The following is a 25,052-nucleotide window of genomic DNA, read 5'->3' as shown; positions in this document are numbered from 1 at the left end:
TTCAGTAAGTCAAAGGCTCTAGATTTGATGCAATGGATGTTCCAAGAGGACCCAGTATTGCAAAACCTATAGGAGGAAGAAGACCTTTATGGTTTTGGGGATCTACTATCGATAGGAAGGGAGACCTCATAGGAACCTTGGGATTGGCTTCCTTCCTCTCAATCAAGGTAAAAATGCCAATCGCCTCCTTATTGAGAGGGAATCCCACCCTTTGGCAAGACCTATCCAACTAGATCAATGGGTGATCCTTGCCCCCAGGACCTGCTATCCCTAAGGCTGATCAATCGCTAGAGGAGGGGGAAAGCTTACCCAAAGTTCCCATCAATAAGTTAGGCCAATACTTTGAAGGTGATGACATGAACACGGCTATCCCTATAACCTATCAGCACCAAAAGGTTGATGCCATCCTTGATGGAGGAATGAGAGTGAGTGTCTGTACCAAGGAATGCTAGGTGAAGTGGGAAAAACCTGTGCTCAAGCAAACCCATCTAGTGGTGAAATTAGCCAATGGCAAAATTGCAGAACCCTTGGGAGTCCTCACCAGTATCAACATCAAAGTATTCGGGTTCACATACCCCATCAGGTTTGTAGTCATGGACTTTACCTAGCAACCAAGATATGAAGCCATCCTAGGCACGCCCTTCGTATGAATGTCCGGGCTCGTACATGACTGGTGTACTGATAACATCTATTTGTGGCATGAGGAACAAATCATGTGAGTGGACTTGTGCACCTACAAGGCCCACCCATAGTCAGGACACCTTTTTGCCATGGAATCTAACACAACCATGTGGACAACATCCCTAGAGCTATTCCAATACTATGAGAGGGAAGAGGATGAAAAAGAGTTTGATGAATTTTGGTATGCACCTCTCCCCGAGTAAGAATTTTCTCAGAACTGGATGCACATCCTGGCCAACATTGATGTTCCAGAGAGAATAGGGTTCCAAATTGCAACCCCCGAGCTTGAGAAAATGACCCCAGTGGTCCCCCTTAGGATGTTGAACATGCTCAAACTGTGCTAGGTGACCAAGGGGACAGTAAGGGTCAAATCATACCTCCACTGCCTAGTGTACATTGGTGCCACTACTACCAAGGTGAGCAAGGTAACCTCCCTATTTGGCTCTATAAGTGCCATGTAAGAGCCCCCTTCAGGTCCAAAACTCTCGTTATCCAAAAGCTCGACTAAGGCCAAGAGGACCACTCCCCCTCAAGAAATAGAAGAGGAAGGTCGAGAGAAGGACGATCTACAACAAGTACCAGCCCACTACAATGCCTACACAATCGAGGATCACGCTCCAGAAGGTCAGGAACCCCAACCTCTATTCATTGTAGATTATCTCTCCCCCAATCATGACGAGAATGCTCTAATATCTCTCCTACAAGAATACAGGGACTTTATGGCCTAGAAATACAAAGATATGAAAGGGTATGCAGCACACGATGCCCATGCTAGATGATGCAAGGCTAGTATGTCAACGTCCCTACCCTATGAACCCCAAATACGTGCTCATAGTGAGGGAGGAAATCCAAAAACTCATAGATGCGGGATTCATCTCTATGAGATCAAACATACCGAATGGGTATCACCCATCGTGATAGTCCTGAAGAAGAACGAAAAGATTCGAGTATGTGTGGACTTGAAAAAAGTTAAGGCCACCAGTAGGCCTGACCACTACTCCTTGCCTATAGCTTCCTAGATGGATTCTCTGGATACAACCAAGTGTCTATCGCTCTGCAGGATCAACACAAAACATCCTTTGCAATCGTGTGGGGTGTGTATGCGGCTAGAGTAATGATATTTGGGTTGAACAATGTGCATTCCACCTTCCAATGGTTGATGATCACTACTTCAAGGAGTACTTGAGGGACTTCATGGAAGTCTTCTTGGATGACATATGCGGGAGATGGACATGGGATGATCACTTGAAATACCTGAGACTAGTCTTGGAAAAGCGCCGGTTGTACCATATATCCCTGAACCCCCTTAAGTGCCAATTATGGGTTAAACATGGTAAAATTCTTGGCCACATAGTGTCTCGGAATGGTATCGCCATGGACCATAACAAAATCAAACTCATATTGGAATTACCACCCCCCACCAATGCGAAGGGAGTATAGTGATTTACTGGCCACACCGGCTACTGTCAAAGATTCATCATGTTCTAGGTGAACATAGCCCACCCATTATACAAACTGTTAGTATTCTTTGAGTGGACCGATGAATGCCAAAAATCCTTCAAAAACCTCAACTAGCCCTCACCATTGCACTGGTATTGAGAGCCTCGGACTAGAATCTAATATTCCACGTTCATATAGATGCCTCCATTTTTTCTACTGGGTGTGTGTTAGCCCAACTAGGGGAGCATAACCTGGACTACCCGGTGTACTTTGTGATTCCGCAACTTAAAGAGGCCGAGGTCGACTACACAACAACAGAGAGGGAGGGTCTAGCGATGGTCTATGCAGTCAAGAAGTTTAGGCATTACTTGTTGGCCAACAAGTTTGTCTTCTTTGTGGACCACCAAGCACTTCTATACTTGGTCAACAAGCCATGCATGACGGGATGCATCACTAGGTGGATGCTAATCCTCTTGGAGTTTTGACTTCACAGTCACGCTATGCATAAAGGAAAGACCCGTGTCCTAGCCGACCACCTCTCGAGGATCCCAAATGGCGAAGCTTTGACCTAAGTTGCATTTATTCGCTCAAAAAAAAATTTTTATTCGAAAAAGTGTGAAAATCGTGATTTTCCCGATTTAAAATGAATCCAATGATTTTTCCTAATTTATTCGTACGAATAACTTATTCGTACAAATACATTAGGTAATTTTTTTTTAATCATATATTGGTCCATTGAATAGATAATAAAAAACCACACACATTCCCTTTTTAGAGCTCCTCAATCCGAGCTACAGATCTCAAGTTATGGGCATGGGGATCCCCATGGGCATAACATGTGATCTACAACTCGGATCAAGGAGCTGCAAAAGGATAGTGTAACTTTTTATTATCTGTTCAATGAAGTTATTTTAATTTAACAAAATATTTGAATTTATATGAATATATTTTATATTATAATTACTATGGTATTTATTTAGTAATATATTTAGTAAGGCATTTACTATAGACTTATACAAATGAAGCACTGCCAAGTTATCGACATTAATGGTTTATAATTTTATTTACATAAGAATACATTTTAATTTACTCACATAAGAAATAAATTTATTTCACAAAATGCATTCATGTAAACTCTTTTCACATAAGAAATAAACTAGTATTTATTCACATAAGAGAATTACAATTACAACCCAAACAATTTGCTTATATATTTCTTCACAAAAGAAAGAACACAAACAATTACATTTCGCACAAAATTTAAACTAATATAAATAAATACACAATTTACACAAGAGTTGAAGATCTCAAATAGGTGATCCTAAGAACGCTAAAAAATAAAAACACAAAAATAATTTACACAAGAGGTTCTAAGAAATTTAACAAACAAAAACACAAAAGAAATTTACATAAGAGATCTTACGAAGTAAAAAACAAGAGATCCTAAGGACTCTAACAAACAAAAGCATAAAAACAATTTACACAAGAGATCCGAGAGAGATCCTAAGAACTCTAATAACAAAAACATAAAAACAATTTACACAAGGAATCCTAAGAACTCAAAAAAGAGATTCTAAGAACTCTAACAAGCAAAAACACAAAAAAATATCACAGAAGAGATCCTATGAACTCTAACAAACAAAACCACAAAAACAATTCACACAACATATCTTAAGAGCTTTAAGAAAAGCTCCTAAGAACTCACACATACAAAAACAAAAATTCCATCTTATTTTGGACCTTAGAGATTGCTTCAGCAATCTAAGAGGCCTTCCTTGTTTTCTTTTCCTTCTTTGATCTCTATTGCTTAGCTAAAGAACCAAGTGTGAGATGAGAAAAGTACAAACTGTAGTTGTTGGCCTATATAGGAGAATTTATTCGTACTATTAGCTTTATTCATATGAATAAGCTATTCAAATTTCTTGAATTTTTCAAATCACGAATTATTCATCCAAATTTCTTGAATTTTTCAAATCACGAATTCAAATTTTTCTACTTAGGCTGTGACAGGAGTCGAAGATGACCTCCTCGATGCTTCCCTCTTCCTCATCAACGTCATCCCTAAAAGGGCCGCCAAGATTGGTCACTACCTGGCCAATGGCTTACCCCTGGGCAAAGCCCACAAACTCATCAAGGACGCAACGCCATATCAGCTAAGTACAGGCCAACTATACCGCATCGGCAAAGATGACATCATGCGCAAATGAATATGCGAGTACAAATACATTGAGGTGCTCAAAGAATCCCACTCTAGAATTGCAGGAGGGCATACAACACGTAAGGTGCTTGAGGCTAGCCTTTGGTGGCCGACTCTCTTTGGAGACGCATCCAAATTTATCAAGTTGTGTGATCCCTACCAGCATATTGTGACGCTAAAATTTGATATTTTTTATTTGGCATTGGTACTAACATCCAAGAAGGAAATTTGAAAAAATAGCCCCGCGAAGGAAAGGCAAAGAAGAGAAGGCATAGAGAGGCAAGTTAAGTAGCCATATTAACAGTTTGAATACACTAGAAAACATGAGAACCAAGTAAAGACTGACCTATTGATGCTCAAAGAGCAAAAAAGAAAGTTCTTTACCAAAGGTGTACAACATGTAGAACACGAATAACATGATCTTATAGGTCAGCTAAGAAGGTACAATGCACAAACTATGGAAATGATTTAGGATAATTTATAAGAGGGCTTTAAAACCAAGAAGGATGCAAATTGAGTAGAGAGAAGCCAAGGTGGAGCACATATCAAGAATGAGAATGTGCAAGCCATGAAAGAAAAGGCACAATATTGAAATGATAAGCACAATTCCCTATAGTTAAATTGCAATACCACTATGGAGTAGCATGATGTCACTCATACTCTATCCTTTTTTAAACCCCAACTACTCTAGCAATCTTGCAAGAGGCCTATAATGAAGTTGAAGGGGCAAATTGATGTGTGTGTGTGTGTGCCTATGGGCTTGGAGTCCTATGCAAGGAGTGTGTGAGTGTAGGTGTGCTAGAAGGTTCTAGTGACTCATCAGTTAGGTGTGTCAAGTTGGTGTGATGTTTGAGTGATCATAGGAGGTGACTGATTGAGATAATCATGGAGATGATTGTGGATTTGGGATCTACCAACATGAAGGCAGTTGCCTATATATGTAACCACTCTTGGAATAAATATTTACATTGTGTGTCTCATTTTTTTCTCATGAAGTCACACATGGTATCAGAGCTTGGTTAGAATCTGAGTGCCGAGAATGAGATTCCAAGTAGATTCCAACTAGATTCTATTTCTTCCTAAATGCTTCCTATCTCTCCCTCTTCTACCTTGAACTTGGGAATCTTAGTTCTCTCCATCCACGAAATGGTTTGAGAAATCCCTTCAGCCAGTCCTTCCTCACATATGGGTGACCTATCTGATTGGTGGGATTGTTGAAATTCATCGCCATATTTGCGCACCACCTCTCTGTCTATTTTGTGCCACTTTTGCAATGCTGCTTACCACAGTCACTTCCCTCACAATTCCTTTGAGCCAAGCTTTCTCTACTACTAGAGCTACCTCCTATCGAGATTTGGAGTGATTTGGTCCAGAGATGAGGGAGTACTTAGCAAAAAACCAGTTGACTTTAGAGAAGATAAAGCTTCCTCAAGTAAAGATGTTGCTGCCCCGGGAAATATAATGTGTCATTTCAACTATGGTTTGTTATGAGTCTTTCCTACATATGGATCTATGATTGCATAGCAAAAGCCCCAAGCTTGGTGATGCTTGAATTGAGGTATCAAGCCTCCAAAGTTTCCATGTTCTCTGCAAGCATTTCTAGTGTATTTTTTGGAGTTTTTGATGCTACACTAAATGCTTGAGGAGTAAAAGTTTAGCTCAAAGATTATTCTTCCAAATTTCAGTTCAAAGTGTGCCCTTTCAGTTCTGGGAATGTTCTTCCAAGGTCAGTTGATGTTGATCTCTTGACAACATGTCAACTTCAAGTTCTCAAAGCTCTTCAAATGTCAAGAAGACTACAAAGACAAAGTACAAGGTAAAGAAGACCCCAGTTTTGAGGTTGTGGGAGAAGCCAACTGGTTATGCATTGTTGAGATATCGAGCTCCACTCGCGATATGCCAGGGTGACCGTTGTGCATTTATGTCACCGACTTGTTAGCTACAGATGCGGTTGGTACACCGCCCACGAATAATAGCTGGATGACAACTATCCTTATCTACTCTAGTTTGTGGCTCAGTTAGTATGCCACCTTAGTTAGTTGAGTTTGGTTTGAGACCCACATATAGGGTTCTTCTATTTCTTTGTACTTGAGTCCTTTTGGCTTTCACAACTAAGAAGAGGAAAACTGTTTTCAGCCTCCACCTTTGTGTGTATTCCCCCATTGTGTATGTGAGAAAGCTGCAAGTGAGACTCCTTCCCTCTCTCCCACTATCTTCACATGGTATCAGAGCCTTGTTCGTGGTAAGGAGCTCAAGAAAGAAAACAAAGTTCGTGGTGTCCTGGTAAGAGGACCAGTGTTGCTTTCCTATTTCGAGTTTGGGAGCAAATCTCTGCAGGTAGCACAGCCAGAAGTGCAAGAGTGCACTGTCTCAGATTGAGACGCCCTTCGCGGTGTGGCGAGAGCGCAGTATATGCTGTGGGAGAGGGCGATATTTTTCTGATTCGAGGCCATTTCGGGGCCCGTTTTGAAGGCGGAAGTTCTTCGTAGGCACTTAGAAAAAGGCCCTGTTTTTGCTGTGCGACCACTGCTCGGCTAGTCGGTGAAAAGTTGCCGCAGAAATTGCATCGTATGCCTGTGTGCAGAGATATTGGGAGTTGCAGAATCATGCTTGTTGCCTGTTGATGCAAAATCGTCACTAGGAAGTGACTGTGTGGTCAAATACCACATTCGTCAGTTTTGCAGATTTGCCCGTGTGAGGCAAAAGCTGTGTTTTTCGCAGTGACAGAATATTTTGCAGTGTTCTGTAATGGCGTCTGATTCTCTTTCGCAGATTGTCACTGAAAAGCTTGACAAGAACAACTTCCAGGCATGGAAGTTTAGAATGACGAATTTCCTTATGGGAAAAGGCTATTGGGAGTTCATTACAGGAAATGAAGAAGAACCAGTTCTTCCTAATGTTCCCAATCAACACGAAATGCAGGCATTTAAAGGATGGCATGAGAGAGCTAGAAAAGTTATGTATTGGCTGTCTATCAATATTTCAGACTCTATGATTGTGCATATTCAGGATGTAAGTACGCCAAAGGAGGCATGGGACACTTTGGCAAAAATGTACAGCACAAATACACAAGCCAGGAAAATGCAGCTCAAACAGGAGTTGCACAATGTGCAGAGAGAAAATTTGAGCATAAATGACTACCACATGAAGGTCAAGAAAATTGCAGATGCACTTGCTTCCATTGGGTCGCCAGTGGAAGATGATGATCTAGTTTCTGTGACCTTGAATGGTCTAGGAAAGGATTATGCACAGTTCCGGACATCCATTGCCGTCCGTGAAAAATTTCCTGATTTTGAAGAGTTGTTTGCTCTTCTAATTTCTGAAGAGCAAAGAAATGGGGGTGCATCTTCTTCAAGCGGAACTTCAAAAGAAACTATCTTCTACTCAAATGCTGGAAGAGCTAGAGGCAGAGGTAGAGGAGGCCGATCTGCAGGCCGTGGTAGAAATCAGAATATGCAGCAAACTCAAGAAAACCAGTCCTATGCAGGAGGACGTGGTAACTCTAGAGGCAGGGGGAGCCAAAGAGGCCGTGGTGGATGGCAGAGAGGACAGCAATGTTGAATGCTACTACTATGGAAAAATGGGACATATGGCTAAAGACTGCTACAAAAAGCAGAATGACATTATGAATGGAAAATTGCAGCAAGGCAATTATGCATCTTCTTGTAGACAGGGTGATGACAGAAATGAGCATCTATTTATGGTGCAGCATATGACCAATTCTGTGACAAGTGCAGAAGAACGAAATGATGTGTGGTATGTTGACTCAGGTGCGTCAAACCACATGACAGGTCATGTAGAATGGATGCAGGATGCAAGGAAAATGGAAAAACCAGGATTTGTGGAGACTGGTGATGATACTGCACATCCTATTGTGCAGATTGGTAAAATTCCTTTGTCTATGCAAGATGGGAAAAAGAAATACCTGTTTGATGTATTTCATGTCCCAAACATCACCAAGAACCTGGTTTCTGTTGGTCAAATGGTTGAGCAGGGCTTGCAGGTCAGATTTAATCCTCATGGATGCTTTGTTGAGGATAAGAAAAATAATGGTCGCTTGATAGCAAAAGGAAAGAAGAAGGGCAGGATGTTTACATTGGATGCAGACATGCCTGAATTGAGTGCAGCAATGTTTGCACATGGGACCGGTGTAGTTGCAGATATTGATATCTGGCATAAACGCATTGGTCATGTTAACATACAGCGACTTAAATCAATGCAAGCGCAAAATATTGTTGCAGGATTGACTAAATTCAAGGTTGCAGAAATGCATAAGGTTTGTGAAGCCTGTCAATTTGGAAAACAGGCAAGGAAACCATTTCCTAGGCATGTTCAAGAGAGTAAAAAGCCATTGGAATTAATCCACTCTGATGTGTGGACTACTAAAGCTGCATCTATTGGAGGCTGTCACTATTTTGTCACATTTATTGATGACTTCAGCAGAAAACTTTGGGTGTATTTTATGAAAAAGAAAAGTGAAGTGTTTGGGCACTTCAAAGCTTTTAAAGCTATGGTTGAAAAAGAAACAGGCCTGCAAATAAAATGCCTAAGGTCAGATGGAGGGGGAGAGTACCTCTCAAATGAGTTTGCAAGGTTCCTGCAGGAGCATGGCATAAAGCAGCAATATTCATGCAGTCATACCCCACAGCAAAATGCAATTGCAGAAAGGAAAAATAGGCATATTGGAGAGGTATCTCGGGCCATGCTAAATGAAAAAGATCTACCAGATTATTATTGGGCTGAAGCAGTTGCTACAGCAGTTTATATAATGAACAGGACTCCCACTGCAGCAATACATGGCATGACGCCAGAGGAGATGTATACCGGTAGGAAACCAGACATTTCTCATTTGAAAATTTTTGGTTGCATTGCCTATGTCCATGTGCCAGATGAGTTGAGGTCCAAGTTGGATCCAAAGGCTGAGAAGTGCGTCTTTATTGGTTATTCTCTGCGGCAGAAAGGGTATAGATGCTATAACCCTTCTACACGTAAGTTCACAGTGAGCAGAGATGTTGTTTTTGATGAGATGAGAAGTTGGTATAAACCAGTAAATGTGATGATTGATGTAGATGCACAAAATGGTAATGTTGCACAAAATTCACAGCAGCAATCACAAAATATCAGTGGACCTGCAGTGCCCTCTAGCAGTGGTTCACATACTTCGCCATGGACAGGTAGATTGAGATCAGGAGAATCTCCTCAAAGCAATGCAGATAGTGGTACGCAGGTATCATGAAAAGGAAAAGAGAAGGTAGATCAGCCCATGTTTGATGTGAATGCAGGTCACTCTTATGTGGATGGTGAATCCAATGGCTCAGAACAGAGCATTGATGATGAGTTGGGTATTCCTTCTGTTGTTACACCTGGAGTAAGGAAGACCAGGGATGTTTTGACAGCACCTGGAAGTGAGCCTATTTTGCGTAGGTCTACCAGGGTTAGGTATCCTGTGGATATGGTCAAAGTGATACAGGAACCAGAACCCACTTGTTTTGAGCAAGCCATGGGAAATGAAAAATGGGAGAAAGCCATGGATGAAGAAATGGATGCCTTGGAAGCAAATGCTACATGGGAATTGGTGCCTTTGCCGGCAATCCTCAAGCGTGTGTCCTTAGAATGCAATTGGCTGTAAGTGGGTTTATAAGATCAAGCACAATGCAGATGGTTCTGTGAACAGATACAAGGCAAGATTAATTGTCAAGGGGTATGCACAGACATACGGCATTGATTATGAAGAAACATTCAGTCTGGTTGCAAGGATGGCAACTGTAAGAGCAGTCATTGCTATGGCTGCATCAAAGGGATGGTCTTTACATCAGATGGATGTAAAGAATGCCTTATTGCATGGTGATTTGCAAGAAGAGGTCTTTATGGAGCAGCCAGTAGGTTATGTTCATGCTATTCATCCTGAGTTTGTTTGCAGGTTGAAGAAAGCCTTGTATGGCTTGAAGCAAGCACCTAGAGCATGGTCTGACAAGATAGGACAGTATCTTGTCACTATTGGCTTTCAGATTTCCAAGGCAAATTTCTCACTCTATGTGAGAAAAACAGAGAAAGGTATTATGCTGCTTGTCATCTATGTTGATGATTTGATCATCACAGGTGATAGTGATGAAGATATCCTTCATGTGAAAATGCTATTGAAGCAAAAGTTTGAGATGAAGGATTTGGGAGAGCTGCGTTATTTCTTGGGCATTGAGGTGATTAGATCACCAAGTGGGATACAGCTCTTGCAGAGGCAGTATGGATTGGACATGCTGTCCAAATATGGGATGACAGGCTGTAAGCCTATTTTAGTTCCTTTGGAGCAGAATGTGAAGCTGAGCAAGGATGCAGGTGAGCTTCTGGAAGACCCTACTATGTACAGACGCATAGTAGGAAGTTTGATTTATATGACTATTACCAGGCCAGATTTAAGCTATGCTGTTGGATTGGTAAGTCAGTTTATGCAGGCTCCAAGGAAACCGCATTTGGATGCGGCTAGACGCATACTCAGGTATGTGAAGTCCACATTGCAGTATGGACTATTTTATGAGGCTGGGGATGCACACTGATGCTGATTGGGCTGGTAGTATTTCTGATAGATGATCTACCAGTGGATATGTGTTCTCTTTTGGGAGTGCTGCAGTCACTTGGAGTAGCAAGAAACAGCCTACAGTTGCCTTGTCGAGCACAGAGGCTGAGTACAGGGGTGCAGCAATGGCTGCATGTGAGGTAGCTTGGTTGCATAAGCTACTCTATGATATGCATCAGTCTACAGATGGGCCAGTTGTCATTTATTGTGACAACATGAGCAGCATACACTTGGCAAATAACCCAGTCTATCATGCTAGAACAAAGCACATTGAGGTGCATTATCACTATGTGCGGGAGAAGGTTTTACTAGGTCTTATTGATCTAGTTTATGTCAGCACAGAGGATCAGGTAGCTGACATATTCACAAAAGCATTGGGTGCAGAGAAGCTGCGCAAGTTCAGAGACCTGCTTGGTGTGCAGGAATTGGGATTGATATCGAGGGGGAGTGTTGAGATATCGAGCTCCACTCGCGATATGCCAGGGTGATCGTTGTGCATTTATGTCACCGACTTGTTAGCTACAGATGCGGTTGGTACACCGCCCACGAATAATAGCTGGATGACAGCTATCCTTATCTACTCTAGTTTGTGGCTCAGTTAGTATGCCACCTTAGTTAGTTGAGTTTGGTTTGAGACCCACATATAGGGTTCTTCTATTTCTTTGTACTTGAGTTCTTTTGGCTTTCACAACTAAGAAGAGGAAAATTGTTTTCAGCCTCCACCTTTGTGTGTATTCCCCCATTGTGTATGTGAGAAAGCTGCAAGTGAGACTCCTTCCCTCTCTCCCACTATCTTCACATGCATATGCCAAACAATTAGGATTTTTTGAATTCTTATCTTGCAATTTTCATCTATATGGTGAAGGTGATTTCTTTGTTCAGAAAGATTGATCTTTTGTAAAGGGATTAGACACTGCCATTAAATTGGTAAGACCTTCCAAAAATGGCTTCCAAACTGAAAATAGATAAGTTTGAAGGAGAGGGGTTCCACACTTGGCAAACAAAACATAAGTTTATTCTCATGAAAAAGGGAATATGGAAGGTAGCAAATGGAAAAGAAACTAAACCTAAAACTAGAGAAGGAGAAGCTTCATGGCTTCTAAAAGATGAAAAAGCACTTGCTATAATTGCTCTTGGTTTGAGTGATTCCTTTATTCATCACATTGATGGATGTGAGACTGCTCATGCTACATGGACTCATCTTGAGCATGTTTTTGGAGCACAAGGAAGATGCTCTAAGTTTAGCTTGCTTATCAAGTTCTTTGACTTAAAATTGGATAGAGCGGAGTCCATCTCTTCACATCTAAATTCAATGAAGAGCATTTTGACACAATTATTTGGCATCAAGTTTAATCTTGATGAAGATATTGTAATTGCCATCTTACAAGTCTCACTGAAGAATATGGCACTATTGTAACCACACTCACCAATATACCAGAGATAAGTCTGGTACAAATTGAAGCATCCCCCTTGGAAGAGGAGAGAAAGATAAAAAAAAGAAGTGATTACAAAGAAGGGGCATATTACATTTCAGAGGAGATCTCATTGCTGAGGCTGCGGACTCTGCCATCGAATCTTCTTGGGAAGAGGTTTGGTGGGGGTCTCGTTGTTGAGGCTAGCATTTCTTGCTATCTTGCATACATGTTGGATGTGATTGCACCCGTATCATTGAGCTTATAGATAAGTTTGTATGCAAGTATGATATTTTTGCATTTAGGAGACGGCTGTGATGTGTGGTGGGGGTGTTGTTTTGCTGAGGCTGCATACTCTTTTGCCAATTCATCTTGAGTTTTGGCATAGCTTCTTGTCCTACTTGTGAATTCATTGCATGCTTTGAGAGTATGGAATGAAAGTGTGTGATACTATTATTGATGTAATCTATTATGTGCCTATGCAAAATCATGTGAATGCATGTGATGTGTCGATTAGGTAGGGACTAACTATATGCTTATTTGTAGTATTTAATAGGGAAACTAAGACTCAATCATCCCTAATACAAAATGATTAGGTCTTCCTAAATGCGCAAAAACATGCATATGCTACTGAGTGTGCGTGTAACAATCTAGTGCAAACTATATGTGCAAAAACATGCATATGCTAGTGAGTGCGCGTGTAACAATCTAGTGCAAACTATATGTGCAAAAACGTGCATATGCTAGTGAGTGTGCATGTAACAATCTATTGCAAACTATTGAAGACTTGGGGTTCCCAAAACTTCATTATTGTCGGGGATGGCTTGCGTGATGATGTTTTATTGCTTCAATCGGCTCCTGTTTATGGTTGTGTTGAATTGGACTCCATCCAATGTTTCTAGCAGCACAGCTTGAACTTCAGATTCTTTTAGTGGTCTTGGAATTGCTATGGGGACACTGCCACTTCTGTAAAGTGAAGCTTTTGTTCCATGGCTTGCATCATGTCTTCTTTCAACTTCATGGTCATGGCCTCTAGGCAATCTTCATTTGATGTTTTGGCAGTTGACTTGGATTTGCACTTTTTAGAGCGCTTATCTCATGCACTAGATCTGCCATCATCACTGCTGGTGTCAGAGTTGGTCATGCCATCCTCAATGTTAATGGCTGTCGCATGAGCAGCACTGAACGTTTCGTAGCTGCTAATCTTTTTCATATCCTTCTGGATTTTCTTCCTTAGTCCCGCAATGAACCAAGCCGTGAGGTACTTTGCATCGGGGCGTAGGTCACATTTGGTGATTAATCTTTTTATCTTGCCCAGATACGTGCGTACATCTTCTCAACGGCCTTGTTCGATTTTGCTTAGTTGGAGAGCGGGATCATCTTGTAGCCTCTCCGTTTGAAAGTGCCTTTTGAATTCTGTTTGAAGCAGGTCCCAAGTGGCTCGCTCTTCCACTAGAAGGTCTAGGTACCATTCAAACGCTTCATCAGTTACAGCCATGGGAAACCAGGCCACCTTGGTTTCATGGGATTGGTCTCCACCTGCTCAGCGTGCAGCATCAAAATGCTGGAGGAAACGGGCTAGATCTCCCCTACCATTATATTTGGGAAGTTCCAGTTTTCCCAAGGGGTGCTTTCCTTGATTGTTATTATTTCTACGATTAAAGAAATTGTTGGCCTTTGCATCGAGGTCAATATCCCCATCATCGTCCGCGATGGCGTCCAGCCATGTTGTGGCGTGGAGGAGTTGAATGGATTTCCTGAATTTCAGGGGGGGTATCGGGGTAGAGGATTGTCAAAGGCAGTGGTTGCAATCGAGTTGTATGTGGATTTGGTGAGTGTTGGAATCAGAGGCATTGGCCGAGCGTAGCTGCATGCAGATTGGGCGAGAGTTGCAAAGGGTGTCGCAAGTGCGGGTGTTGATGAGGGGTTACAGAAGGGGGGAAATGGACCTTTTTTTGGGGGGGGTCCTTGGTCTTAAGGTTAGTGTGAATGGACTTTATGTCTAACTGAGGGGTTTGAACCAGGTTAATTCCAATTAGTCTAACTAGCCAATTAGCTCAACTATCCAATTACTTTAACTAGATAGTTACTTTGGCTAACTTAACTGGCTACATTTAGTTATTAACTGAATGTCAGTTCAGTTAACCTAACTAGATTGTAACTAGGCTACCCTAGGTTATGCTAACCTAATTGTAACTATAACTAACTACAGTTAATTAAACTAACCATTGGGGTTAATGCTAACTAATCCTAGCTCACTAACCTAACCTGTCAGACTAGCCTAGCCTAAGGTACTAACCTCACCTCAATTACAACTAACCTAACCTAGGTTAAAATTAACCTCAGTTAACAATAACCTAACTAAAGTTAGTTAGATGGTTAGGTTAGGTTAGTGTTTTTTTTAAAACAATAATAAAAAATTTGGGAGGGGGGGTGGCGTTCGCCGCCGACGAGGGAGGGTCTAGAGGAGGGGAATGGCAAAAAGTAGGGATGTGGAGGGAGGATGGCGGAGCTTGCGAAGGGGGAGTAGAGGGTATTGTGTATGGAGAGGAGGGGCACAGTGCCCGATGACCTAGGTGGAGCGCGGCACCCTAGGCAGAACTTTGAGGCTCGTGTCTCGCTGAGAACAGTGGCTGGGGGGGTGGTGGAGATGGAGGAGGGGGGGGGGAGGGGGGGGGTGGAGAGGGGGGGGGAGGGGGGTGGTAGTGGAAGGGGGGGTGGAGGGGAAGAGGGGGACAAAAAAAACTTAATGGACGGAAAACTTTGACGAAAATCCAAAGGGAGGAAGAGATGGTCACCTGAACGCTCTCCAAGTCTTTCTCGATGTAACGGGATTGTTGAGGACCAATGGACGGTGGGTGGATGGCTAGGTTATCGCTACGAGATGGGCTCAAAGTAACTCACCGTGTGAGGATGGGAGTAGGGTGGTGATCGATGGAGAGAGAGGAGTGTCTTGAGTAGGGCTCGGAATGGGGAAGAGGATGGAGGCAAGATGTGAAAGATGAAGAATGATGGGGTGGAGTGGGTTTTTATAGGAAATGGGCGTAGGTTTAGGGTTAAACCCTAAACTCTTCCCGAGTCACAACTTTTCATGGTTAGCTCGATTTGCTCTTCTGCCAAAAAGGTGAAATGATCAAAATTGCAAGCTCTACGCATTCGTGTCCACTACCTAGCCTGATTGTTTATCAAGTGGCTTCTTTTTAAGAAAAAAAGAAAATTTCTTAAGGTAGTAACCCAAGGTTGATGCTTGGGGTTGATATGTTTGGCTAGAGTTGGAAAAAAAAATTTACTCTCCTTGCCCTTGAGTGTTATGTTCGTGAAAATTTGTAGTAGTTTGTTTTTTACACATACCTGGGTATGTTTACTCGTTTCTTGAGACGCTAGTCTCCCCAGCAGCTGTGCCAAATGTTGGCTCTTTCCCACGGCTTCCACAGGAAGAGCAGGGTAATCTCAATATGCAGGGTTCTGAGGCTTTTTGTCACCTACAGATATATCAAGGTTGTCGTTTGTAGTATATGTGTAGCTTAGGACCTCGAGTTGTATTTCGATGAGAGACATAGGCTTAAGTGTGATTATCAAACATAGTGCATGCATGTGTAAAAGGAACGTGTATCATCATGGTTGAGGTAATGAAGGCTCTCACCTTCATTGGGGGTTGCAAGGTTTAAAAGGAGGTTCCAGGGTTTAGAAGGAGGTTCCAGGGTTTAGAAGGAGGTTCCAAGGTTTAGAAGAGGTCCCAGGGTTAGAAGGAGGTTCCAGGGTTAGAAGGAGGATCCAAGGTTCAGGGTAGAGTACATGGTGGAGAACTCATCTCCCTCGTAGATCATGGAGGTGAAGGGTTGAGGAACTAAGGGTTTAGGGGGAGCATAGGAGTGGGAGAGGAAGAAGGTGTAAGAGCATCGGGGAAAAGAAGAGAGAGGAGGGAGGAGGAGGAGGGAGGAGGAGGGCGAGAAGGGACGAGGAGGAGGGAGGAGGAGGGAGGAGAGGGAGAGGATGGGTTGCAAGGTTGGAGGAGAGGGGAGGAGGAGTTGCAAGGTTAGGACATGCTTTTGGACGTGGAGTGCAAGGAAGTATGGACACTTGAGACAATTGCTTGGAATACCAAAGTAGAACTCAACACAATGCCCCAAAGAGTGTGGGCTTCATTCCATTATGGGGTATTTATACAAGTTGGAGAGCTTCCCTCTCTGCATGTAGGAATTGTAGGACATTCTCTTTCTGCATGTAGAAGTTGCATGTAGAAGTTGCAAGTTGCATATAGGAGTTGCATGTAGAACTCGCATGTTGCATGTTGCATGTAGGAGTTGCATGTAGAACTCGCATGTAGAACTTGCATGTAGGAGTTGCATGTAGAACTCGCATGTAGAACTTGCATGCAGGAGTTGCATGTAGGACTTGCATGTAGAACTTGCATGTAGGAGTTGCATGTAGAACTCACGTGTTGCATGTAGGAATCGTATGTAGAAAGGGATAATCATGGACATGATTGTGGATCTGGGATCTACCAACATGAAGGCAGTTGCCTATATATATAACCACTCTTGGAATAAAGATTTACATTGTGTGCCTCATTGCTTTCCTCGGGGGGGTCACTATGTATGAACCCTCTATATCACGTGCGTTCGAGGCCTATTTGTAAAATCCCTTATCTGTAAATTTTTCCTTAATAAAACGTACCCTTTTTCTATACAAATCTGTAAATTTTTTTACATTTCATTTTAAATGGTCCCTTATGTATATTAATTTTTTAGAAATTTAGGAATTAAAAATATCCTTCTGTTGAACTCACGTGATAGGGTTACATATGATGAGTGACCCGCCCGAGTTCCTTTCTCATGAAGTGATAGAAGTTGCTAAAGAATTTGAAGGACTGCATCTTGAAGAACAAGATTGACTTATTGCCATTAGCAAGAACCAAGTGGAGTAGCTGAAGGAGAACATTCGACACTTTTAGGGTGATGCATGAAGCAATTAAGAGACAACTTGCCCATGGCTATGATATTGATAGCCACAATAGTTAAATCAAAATAATATCTTATATCCATGTGGTAGGGTTGTATGTGCACAACCTTCTATGGGAACATTATGTATGCATTCCAAATTAGATGGCCCTAGTGTGGCCACCTTGTGCATGTGTTTTGATCTAGGGTGTTTGTGCATGTGAAAGACAAGAAGATTCTTACTGAGCTACTTGAGCTACCTAGCACAAGTCTAAAAGATGCAAATCCGGGCACCCATGAAATTGGGTGTGTGATCTTAAGAAGCTAGATGACTCAAAGCCTTGGTGGTTCCCCAATCCTCCCTCTACTATAAGGTTTCTTTTGCCACTACAGAAGGTTCTTGCTGAAGAGGGTATATATCAACTATTTTACTTTGATAGTGATCTTCTTCATGATGTCATAATAGCCAATTGACACCAGCTCCTTAAAGGCACCTTGCCTCTCCTCATAAACTATGGCATGTAGCTAGCAAAGTGGGTTTATCCCAGGATCGCCTTTATAGTAGAAGAGATAGTGTGACTTATGAAAAGAAAATTGAAGCCTTTTACGAGGACAAGCTCAAGTTTATGAAAGCTAATTACAAGAAGCTCTAGGAGAATTCGACATTCTCCAAGAGTCCATACCAAGTTGCAAGAATAACTTATATGCTTGACAGCCTCCAAGGGACCATACCAAGTTGCCAAAATAGCTTATCACCTTTAGGATACCTAGGCTTAGTTGGTGTAGGCACAAGGCATGATTGCCACACACTGCCAATTTATTGTAGCAAGAGTCCCTTGCTAACCGACTTCTAAAATAACTCATTAGCTTTAGGGGACCTAGCCTTAGTTGGTGTAGGCACAAGGCATGATTCCCACACATGGAAAAGTTATTGTAGCAAAGTTCTTAGTTGGTGTAGGCACAAGGCATGATTCGCATGCATGGAAAAGTTCTTGTAGCAAATTAGAAAAGCCTAGTGTCCCTTGGCTAACCAACTTCCATCACTCTTGAGCTTCGCCAATAACATGCCAAAATAACTGATTAGCTTTAGGAGGCCTAGGCTTAGTTGGTGTAGACCAAGAAGAACATGCCAAAATTCCATCGACTAACTACCATTCCATCACTCTTGATATTGACCAATTTCATGAGGATAACACCTGACTTCAAGGGAAGGTGTCTGATCCATGCCTTGCTGATCTATTTGAATGCCCTGGAGGAGCATCCTAGTAAATTGGCATGGCACCAAGGACCAGATGATGACAAGGATGGTGCCGCTGGGGAGAATGGCCCTGGATTAGCCTCACAGCACCTCGTCAAGCTCGATACACCATCCATGTCAACAAAAATCACTATTACTATGTCCACCATGACTATGGGGGACCACACACCAACCAAGAAACAAGCGACGAGCTCGGATAAGAAGGCTATAGCTCAGGCTCTATTCTACTTGATCTTGAGCCTCAACCTATACCCTTCATAACTGTAGGATCTTCTTTCTTGGGATGTTCGTTGAAACATGTACTCAACTTTTTCCACTCCATTTTGTTAGAACAGCCATTAAAACATCTCTAGAATATGTACCCACGATTGAGCCCCTTCTTTTTGCTTAAGAAGTTTTTTGAATTTCTCTTGTGCACAGCCCGATTGGGATTTTGCACTCTATACTTGGTAGATCCCATTTGTAGGTATCCTATAGAACTCTACAATTGCTTACAACAAAGGCAACTGGCTCTTTGGATCCTCATGGCCCTTGCATCAAACAAAATAGTTGGGTGATCTACCAATCAAAGTCTCCTTCTATGATTTGGTCTACCATAGTTATGATTTGGTAGTAAAAGACAAGGCCCAATGCCAAAGAGTAACATTCAAAATTTAGCACCAGGAACTCATGGAGAAGATTAGAGATTTACCCAAGAGGATCCTAAATAATTTTCATGTGTACTACATGGAGTTGTTGAAAGTGGTCAAGCAATTAATGCGATCGGAAATCATGGATGCCACAAACATGTGGCGCCATATGCTTGAAGTTTTTCAAAGTTTGATTACAAGCCTCCTTCAAAGTTCAAATGGTATAGATTTAGATTTGAGGAACTGGGGATTGTAGATCAGATGAGGACCCTATCACTGAGCAATATTTGGAGCATTGGCTGCAGCATGCAAAAAACAAGCCAGTGGATATTAATTCCCTCTACTATTGGCCTTAACCACTAGCTCCCAAATGAGCTTATCTGTTGGATAGGTTGGGTGTCTCCACCAAGTCATCAAAGACTCCTAGTCCCTCTATGACAGGTCTACGACTCCCACATTGTGCTAGCCACCCTTGTCTTGCAAGGCTAGTTTTGAGCCTCACCACTAAAAGGCTTCCATCTAGTCTCCAAGTTTTGTAATGGCTAGTACAAACCCAAAGCCCTCCATTCAGCCTCCAAGTTTTACAATGGCTAGTCCAAACCAATGCAAACAATGAGGACATGGCTAACTTAAAGCTAAGGCAAAATATTGGCCCTCCTAGTTACTTGTGGCAACCCGAGTTATGATTGAATACTTGAGAACTAGTAGCCCAAGTGCTACCATGGAGGAACCAAGTGATGCAACCCCAAGTACCTAAGAAGCCCAAGAAAAGGCAATGCCATGTGGCCAATCATTGGTAGCAATTTTTGCAAGATTCCAGGGCCAAGTAGGGGCCGAGTTCAAAAGCCACTTCTTGGAATCGATTGGTTAGTCAAGTTATAATTTTGATGTAAAACATGATTTTACTCACTCTTAGTAGTGTTGTAGTCTGAGAACAAGTGGAGCCTTTCTTCTCTTAGTGAGTGGGGTGCCTCAAGCCGAGGCAAGTGTCGGTGTCTTTAGTCATGTGAGTCGACTACATGCACAACTATTTGTAACAAGTAGAGGACTTTTGGTAGTACAAGTATTGGATTTGGAATCTTGATTGTCTAGTAAGTTCTTGCAATGAATTGTATTACCATTCTACATGCTCATGTACCCATCTTCATAAAAACTTGATTGTCCAGTAAGTTCTTGCAATGAATTGTATTACCATTCTACACATTCATGTACCCATCCTTATAAAAACTTTTGGTAATACAAGTATCAGATTTGGCATCTTGATTTTCCACCATTAAGTTCTTACAATGACTCGTATTACCTTTTTGCACACTAATATACCATCTTCATATGGTTTTGCTAGTTAAATCTTCTATAACATCTCATAAATCCAACAAAGGACTTAAGCTGTATCCGATTCTCTAGTTCTGGCATTTTCTCAACTGTTGTAATATTTCACGTTTCAGTTTGAATACCTTGCTTGGAAATCACATGGGCGAGTAGCACACCAACTTGTACATAGAAAATGCACTTGAATGGACTTAGGGAAATTCATGCTTTTTTGGTGCACCTAGCAAACGCTATTTCAAGACAAACCAAATGTATGGATATTGTTGACTATACAAAAAAGTAATCTAGGTAAATAGCAATAAAATTAGTCAAATTGTCCCAAAAGTATCAAGTATGAATCTTTGAAAAGAGTGGTACATTGCCAGACCAAATGGTATGAATTTAGTTGTATATGCACCCCATTTTGTAATAAAGTAATTTTAAATCGATCCTTGGGTATTATAGAAATTTAATTGTATCCATTGTAGTCATCCATGAATGAGTACATCTTTTGGCCTAGAACTTGGTCAAGAATTCTATCTGTGAAAGGAATTAGGAAAGGATTGGACACTATTTGAACATTAAGCTTCCTGTAACCCACACAAACTCAAAGTTTGCCATTTTTCTTAGGCACCACTACAATTGGGAACAACCAATCCCTTTGATCAATTGTGTGGATAAAAGCTGCTTATGATCAACTGGTCAATATCAGCCGTTACCTACTTGGCATAATTTGGATCCAGTTTGCACCTCTGCTGACAAAATCACTTGGCATCTAGTATCAATCGAACATGATGCTGGAATTTTTTCAAGGGAAATCCCTGCAAATCTATGTAACTCCAAGAACAGACATCCTAGTACTACACAAAAAGATTCCTAACTCTTGGAGTTGATCATCTAATCAATGGACATTTACCACAACTATGCATGGCTCCTCGGTTGTACTTAAGTTGAGTTCCTGAGTTGGTTTGGGAACCAATTGCTCAATCTATCTGATATGGAAAGGGTTCACTAGAAAGACATCACATTTACTAGCCATGATTCGAACTCATTTTTCATCATATGGAAGATTACCCTTTGAGAGATTTCTCTCTCAAGGATGTGCTTTGGTTAAAACAAAAGAGGTTAAGAACTTGGTAGGAGCAAATAGGAATGGAAAGCAAAGTGAGAGTTTCAACTTCAATTCAAGATTTACCATTTTGATTTCCAACTTCAAGATGGCTTCTATGTATTTAAGCCACCGCCTCAACAAAAAGTGGTATAGACAAGGCTCCCAAGTTTTGGTGTCTCATCTTTACTAGAATTGCAAGTTAAAATGTTCCAGAAAATAAGGCATGCTTGATTGTGCACAAAGGCGTTGTAGACTAAGGGAAGAATGAGGACAATGATGGGTTGCCTTGCAAATGTCATACGGCTCAAGAGGCTCTCCTCCATCTATTCATCAATTGTTATCAATCTCAAAAAAGTATGGCCACTATCCAAAACAACATAGACTGTCTCAATTTAGTTATGCTTAACTGGTACTAGTTTTCACAAATGCTATCATATGGAATAATTGCATGCAAATAAATTTTATGATGTTTCATGTCGAGCATCGATTGCAAATAAATTTTATGATGTTTCATGCCGAGCATCAATTGCAAATAAATTCTATGATGTTTCATGCCGAGTATATATATGCTGAACGAGTTATTCTTTGCCTCATAGAGTGCAAGAAAAATGGGTAGTTCTCACAAAATCTATCGTTTGGAATATCCGACCGTAAATAAATGCTATGATGTTTCTGACAAGTATATTGATGCTAGATGAGTTATGCTTACATGGTGGCAGACTATATTGTACTCCAACAATTGCACGATCGAAACATTTGGAGTTTTCAAAAAGGGTGGAATTTGCTATATGCAATAGTGTTAATGCTACTAATCAACAAGGTTAACTTTGATGGTTCGAAAGTCTTTGTATCTCATGTTTTCTTTTCCTTGCATAATATTTCTAGAATTGTAAAAACTCTCTTTTTACGGATAATTATAATATAGGACCTTGCACACAATTTTCTAAATCTTTGACTACCAAGAGATATTTCACAATTCCATTGGAGTTTCACACTCATTACACTCAAATACACATACACGTACACAAATGTGGTAGGATTTTCTTGATTTCATTTAGTTGTATACCTTATTTTGAGTGCACCTTTTGTGACCCTTTAACTTTTAAAAGCACATGTAGGCTTTCTCAACTCCTTTTCTTTCATACATTCCCCAAACTCTACTCTACTCCACTCAATGGACGGGAAAATGGACCTATGTCTAATTTCAAGATATGGGGGACCTACATTATTAAAGATGAATGCGAGCCATTTCAAATATTCACAAACTCCACCATTATTTTAGGGCTTTGCATTTATAAAAAGAAATTAAAAAAACAGATGTCGTTGTAGACATCTGTGATAAAATTGGAACGATACAAGGCTTTGCGAATTGATTGACTACACCTTGCCTTTTAAGGTCAAGCCCAGTTGGCTATGAGAGCCATGGCTCCAGCTCCCAGAAACAATGCTGTGTACGAGAAAACCTGCAGTTTAAAATCGCTTTGCATTTTCTTGCTCAGAAAATCTGTCGCTATGAGATCGACCAAAGACATGTACACTAGGATACCAGCTGACATCGAATCAAACACACCCTCCACTATCAGAGCAGTCGGACTGTTTTCGTTATAACTGGAAGCGATGCCTATGCCAATGGCGATGCCTGTTGGCGTGGTTACAGAGAAGAAGAAGGCCATGATTATGGCCGCACGGCTTTTGAATCCAGCCTGCAAATAAGAAACGATGACAATAGTTCGTTATGGATGATAATGAGAACTTACACAGATGGAAGAACTTCACAGGATGCGCCAGAGACTTCCTAACTGAACAGTTATATGAGGTAGGTGCGATAAAAATACGGTTGAAGAAGCATGGAATACCTGGGCGATGCACCCCCCTAGAGCCATCCCTTCGAAGAATTGGTGAAATGTTAAGGCTGCTATTAGAGGCCGAATGACGCAGGGGCTTTGAGATGTACCCAAGGAGATGCCGATGATGACTGAGTGGGCTATGATGCCCATTTCCAATACCTGCGATCATGTACCAACAACTTAAGGCCAAAGTCGAAATCTGGTATAGAGAATGAGTGTTCAGGACGGGTAAACCTCGTCATCATCTACTAAGCTAGGGCAGTTAATCACCTGTGAGATCACGCGATGGCGGAGTTGAGAAGCATCTACTGAGGATTTGTTTTCACTTATAAAGTGAGAGTGAGAATGGCCACTCTGCTCGTGACCATGAACCGTCACCATGGAGAGTTTCTTTTGATTCTCCGCATCTTGCCCCATCACGCCACCATCCTCGATCCGATGTAGACTCTCATCTGCGACCTTCTCCCCTTGCTGTTGTTCTCTTGCATGTTTGCTTTCATAATAGGCAGTTCCCCAAAAATCGATCATGAGGGTGAAGAGTGCTGCCATCATGGCAATGAACCCAGCGAAAGGAAACTTGGCCCAGGGCCTTTCCGGCAAACAAGGATTTGTGAGAGAATTGAAGGCGTCGGGAAGCATGTGCACGAAGCCGGTAGCAAGGATAACTCCCGCAGCGAAAGACTTAATGACGAGGAAAGGGCTGCCTTCGGGTCTCAAAGCAGAGAAAAATTTACTCAAGAGGGGCATACAGACGCCGACGACGCAAGCAACGAGGATAGCGACGATAGCCCCGATCTTGAGGTGAAGAGCGACAACGGGGTCCCTACAATCGAAGAGACCGGGGGAGCAATTGGAGCTAGTAGGCATGGTAGTGGAAGGGATGTAGGGAGGGGGAAGAGATTGAGGTGGCGAGGGAGGGAGAGGGAGGAGGGAGTGGGGAAGCGGTAGAGGTTGACTGTGAAGATATGGAGGAGATGGAGAAGGATATATGAGGAGGAGGAGCCATGCAGGGGGAGGGAGGCCGGGAGGGACGCAGGAGAAGACGCAGAGGGTGATGGTTGTCAACGAAGGTGTCGCCATGGATGCCTCGGAAGGACTGAGCTTAAGCTTCCTATGTCGACATAGTGTCGACACTCCGACCGTTCTTCTACACTCCTTTTCATTCGCCTTTCAACTTTCCCTGTTGTTAGATTTCTTGTTAGATCCATTTTTTGATTTCGTCCGCCCTCCCAAATATAGTATCCGATAGCCTTTAAACCTATGCCATCGCTCCTCCTTCATGGCCCTCTTCACGCAAAAGCTACTAGAAAACTTCTGTTTTTCCACTTGCATGGGGTTCCTTTCGGCACACTCCACTTCAGTCACATCGCATGCCCCTCTGCCTTGAATATGTTTTCAAAGCAACCAAAGAGGACAAATATTAACACCTAGGTTGCATCACATAAGCGTAAATCTTGCACATCCGAAAGAAATGGGAAATTCAATCCACTTAATGGACTCGGGAGTCTGGGAACTTAAGTTGTATGAACTAGTCTTGAAGGCTTCCTTAGAATCAAGTCAACATTTATGAGCCATAACTTCAAAGCATGAACTACACCTAATAATAGCGTCTCACATTGCATTCTACACTTAAGTTCAGCACCTTGAAGTTTTTGACT

The 25,052-nt window shown here is 41.9% G+C and overlaps 1 protein-coding gene across 1 annotated transcript; it reads right to left on the bottom strand.

The window, feature by feature from the left end:
- Positions 1-22,901: 22,901 nt before the first annotated feature.
- Positions 22,902-24,449, bottom strand: LOC147901323 (zinc transporter 4, chloroplastic-like). Its single transcript, XM_087375569.1, has 3 exons — positions 23,665-24,449; positions 23,404-23,553; positions 22,902-23,250 (listed from the first exon to the last, which is right to left on the bottom strand). Exons 1-3 carry the CDS (start codon positions 24,259-24,261, stop codon positions 22,945-22,947), a joined length of 1,053 nt encoding a protein of 350 aa, XP_087231695.1. The 5' UTR covers positions 24,262-24,449; the 3' UTR covers positions 22,902-22,944.
- Between the last annotated feature and the right edge of the window lie 603 nt (positions 24,450-25,052).

The sequence above is a fragment of the Dipteris shenzhenensis genome, chromosome 6 (assembly GCF_047967505.1).
Source record: "Dipteris shenzhenensis isolate YYH24624 ecotype China chromosome 6, Dip_SZ_1.0, whole genome shotgun sequence".
Classification (NCBI taxonomy): Eukaryota; Viridiplantae; Streptophyta; class Polypodiopsida; order Gleicheniales; family Dipteridaceae; genus Dipteris; species Dipteris shenzhenensis.
Note: the sequence above shows the minus strand (reverse complement) of the source record. Positions and strands in the feature narration are given on the sequence as shown.

Bases quoted from the DNA above. Each gene is read 5' to 3' on its own strand.
- LOC147901323 (XM_087375569.1), bottom strand. From the start codon at position 24,261: ATGCCTACTAGCTCCAATTGCTCCCCCGGTCTCTTCGATTGTAGGGAC. The intron at 23,554-23,664 runs GTGATTAACTGC...ACATGATCGCAG, and splicing joins GCCATCGCGTGATCTCACAG to GTATTGGAAATGGGCATCAT. The intron at 23,251-23,403 runs GTATTCCATGCT...TCTTATTTGCAG, and splicing joins TAGGGGGGTGCATCGCCCAG to GCTGGATTCAAAAGCCGTGC.